This window comes from Cebus imitator, unplaced genomic scaffold (assembly GCF_001604975.1).
Source record: "Cebus imitator isolate Cc_AM_T3 unplaced genomic scaffold, Cebus_imitator-1.0 Scaffold122, whole genome shotgun sequence".
Lineage (NCBI taxonomy): Eukaryota > Metazoa > Chordata > Mammalia > Primates > Cebidae > Cebus > Cebus imitator.
Window position 1 is genome coordinate 2,488,162 of NW_016107437.1, and position 3,332 is coordinate 2,491,493.

General features: G+C 44.4%; 1 protein-coding gene across 6 annotated transcripts in view; it reads right to left on the reverse strand.

The window, feature by feature from the left end:
• The window catches only part of TXNDC11 (thioredoxin domain containing 11), a 71,238-nt gene that overhangs the window by 46,795 nt on the left and 21,111 nt on the right, over nt 1-3,332 (reverse strand). For all 6 annotated transcript variants that reach the window (XM_037742520.1, XM_017539988.1, XM_017539991.2 and 3 more), the window contains one exon: nt 674-767. In XM_037742520.1, the coding sequence (XP_037598448.1) occupies nt 674-767 (94 nt within the window). The remainder of the gene's footprint in view (nt 1-673; nt 768-3,332) is intronic.

A 3,332-nucleotide genomic window follows, 5' to 3' on the forward strand; every position in this document is an offset into this window, starting at 1 on the left:
CAAGTAGCTGGGATTACAGGTGTGCATCACCACACCCCTCCTTTTTGTATTCTTTGTAGAGATGGGGTTTTGCCATGTTGGCCAGGCTGGTCTCAAACTCCCGAACTCAAGCAATGCACCCGCCTCGGCCTCCCAAAGTGCTGGGGGGAACTACAGACATAAGCCACTGTGCCCGCCTCAAGCTTTATTTTTAAAAAGCAAAACATCTGAGAGACTGTACTTGAAATAGAACAGTACTTCCTGTTTGCTAATGATGGAACATTAAACAATGTAATTATTAAAAATACATTGATGGCTGGATGCAGTGGCTCAGGCCTATAATCCTAGCACTTTGGGAACCGAGGCAGGTGGATCACCTGAGGTCAGGAGTTGGAGACCGGCTTGGCCAACATGGCAAAACCCTGTATCTACTAAAAATACAATACAAAAATTAGCTGGGGGTGGTGGTAGGTGCCTGTGAAGCTCAGACAGGAGAATCGCTTGAACCCGGGAGGAGTAGGTTGCAGCAAGCCAAGATCGTGCCTCCATCTCGAAAAAATATAAAATAAAATAAAAATAAAAATACATTGAGGAAAGCAAGCAAATTAAAATATATATTCATAATAATACATGGTAAAGATGTCAATATCAATTCTACTGAAGTGCCCACGTCTTAATATGAATCATTTTTTACCTTTCTTTAATGAATGTAATGCTGAGGTGAAGAAGGTCAAATAACCAGGAGGCTGGGGTGAGCCACTGAACTCAAAGTACCCGAGTACTCCAGGCTGCGGGAAAAAGAGCAGAATTAGGTAACTGAGGCACTGTCAGCCACAGTATAATGGAGGATATTTTAAAACAAGAAACACATAATTGACAATTAATGCATCTTGTTGCATTTCATTTTTTCAAAAAGCCTAGTCACATAAGAAAGACTGCAGGTTGGGGATGAACATGCCCTCACCTCCACTTAACAATAAGAAGGTAAGGGACGGAGTTGCAGCAGCTTTAACAGGATTGCACAGTGGTCATTCAGGAAAATTCAAAGCTAAAACTTCCTTCTGTCCTATGAGTAGGTCTTTCCACACTCTGTTGACAGTACAATTCTCCCAGGCTCAAATCTTCATCAGCAAGTTCATGTTCTCAATCACTTTTAGTAACTCTAGACAAGCTATGTCAATAATTTTCTTTTAACCTTTCTTAAGTTTCTTCTTGAATCACTTTCTCTCACTCACTGCAAACATACCTTCACACTTTGCCTGAAATCAGGGTTAATCTTCACCTGTAATCAAGCCCCTTCAATGGGAAAGAAACCATAGAACCCCCGCCTTCCCCACCAATCCCCCACATCCACTTGGCCAAAAACCCAGCATTCCACAATGGCGACTCTCCTTTCCCTCAGGTCTGCAGGGGACCCATCTCTGGCCCTCTGGCTCCTCCGTCCTACACACTCATTTCCACCTGCTCATTCTACTTCTCTAAGCTGGGCACAGAATGCCCCTTCATTCTGTGAAACCAATTAACTGTCCCCTATCAGATAAGTTCTTCCTTCTTTGAAGGCGCTATGGCACTCACTCCGTCAGATTTTGTTCTGTAACAATCATATCTGCCTTAAAAGTCAAACTGTGAGATCCCCGAGGAAAGAGCGCCGGACTTGGAGTCAGAAGACCTAAGTGGAACTCTGAGATCTAGTGGCTGAAAGAACAGCCTTGGGTGAACCCTTCAATATCTTCGAAGCCTCAGTTGCCTGATGTGGAAACAGGAACAATTTTCACAGGGTTAAGCCAAGAGCAGGCCTGATGAACCATAAAGCACTAGGCAAATGAGAAGAATCCTTTTGAGCCCAAAAACACTCAGCACCACACTCTATATTAGTAAGTCACTGTGGAAGTGAACTTTATCATTGGAACAAAATTGCATCCATAAGTTAGGGTGGAAATTTAATCTGCTACTAAAGTTTAAAATCAGTATGTTACATAGAAGAGGAAACTTCTGATCTGTAGTGGAATATACTATCTTTCCAGTCTAAACCACTGGCTTGTTCTAAGATTCAACAGTAAATGAATCCATTGGTTTTCATTCTGACAGAAACCTAACATCCAGGCCTGGTGCAGTGGCTAATGCTTACAATCCCAGAAATTTGGGAGACCGAGGCAGGAGCATCATCTGAGATCACGAGTCTGAGACCAGCCTGGTTAACATGATGAAACCCTGTTTCTACTAAAAAATACGAAAATTATCCTGGTTTCGTGGTACGTATCTGTAGTCCCAGATGCTTGGGAGGCTGAGGCAAGAAAATCCCCTGAACCCAGTGAAAAGAGGTTGCAAGGAGCTGCGATCATGCCCCTGGCACTCCAGCCGGGGGGACAGAGCAAGATTCCATCTCAAAAAAAAAAGAAAAGAAACAGAGTCTTGTTCTGTCACCCAGGTTAGAGTGCAGTGGCATGATCTTGGCTCACTGCAACCTCCGCCTCCCAGTTTCAAGCAATTCTTCTGCCTCAGCCTCCCCAGTAGCTGGGATTACAGACATGTACCACCAAGCCTGGCTAACTTTTCTATTTTCAGTAGAGATGAGGTTTCACCATGTTGGCCAGGTTGGTCTCAAACTCCTGACCTCAAGTGATCTGCCCGCCTCAGCCTCCCAAAGTGCTGAGATTATCAGCATGAGCCACTGTGCCCAGCCTCCAGCTGGTGTTTCTATTAGCCCTCTCCCAGATGCTTAGATAGCTACTAGGTAAGCAGCCACAGGAGCTCCACTATCAGTGATCCTCTTCCCTTCACTCAATCAACAACCAAAGGTTTCATCAGGTCAGATGATCAAGACCCCTCTGCCACCTCATCTCCTACCACTCTCTCCTCTCCTCTGGCCCCACCAGTTCTGTCCTTGTCCTGGGGTCTTTATAATTCCCCAGGGTCTTTACACTTACTGTTCCCACCTCCTAGAGCACCTTCTCCAATCTTCTAGGGATGGGTCATATCATATAGGCTTTACTTTATGTTTTTGTTCAAATCTCATTTCCTCAAAAGAAGACCGTGTCTTCTAAAACAGCTGTGCCTTTCTCCCGGCCCCCAATTCTATCACTTCACTCTTTGTGATTTTTCTGAAATTATCTGTGCATTCGAGTTTCCTAAGGTTGCTGTGATAACTGACCACAAAACGGGCAGCTTAAAACAACAGAATTCATTCTCTCCCAGTTCTGGTGATCAGAAGTTCAAAATTAAGCTATGAGGAGAGTCATGCTCTCTGACGGCTGGAGGAGAGAGTCTTTCTTTGCCTCTTCCGAGCTTCTGGTGGCTCTGGGTGTTTTTTTTTTTTTTTTTTTGGAGAGGGGGTTTGCTTCTTGTTACCCAGG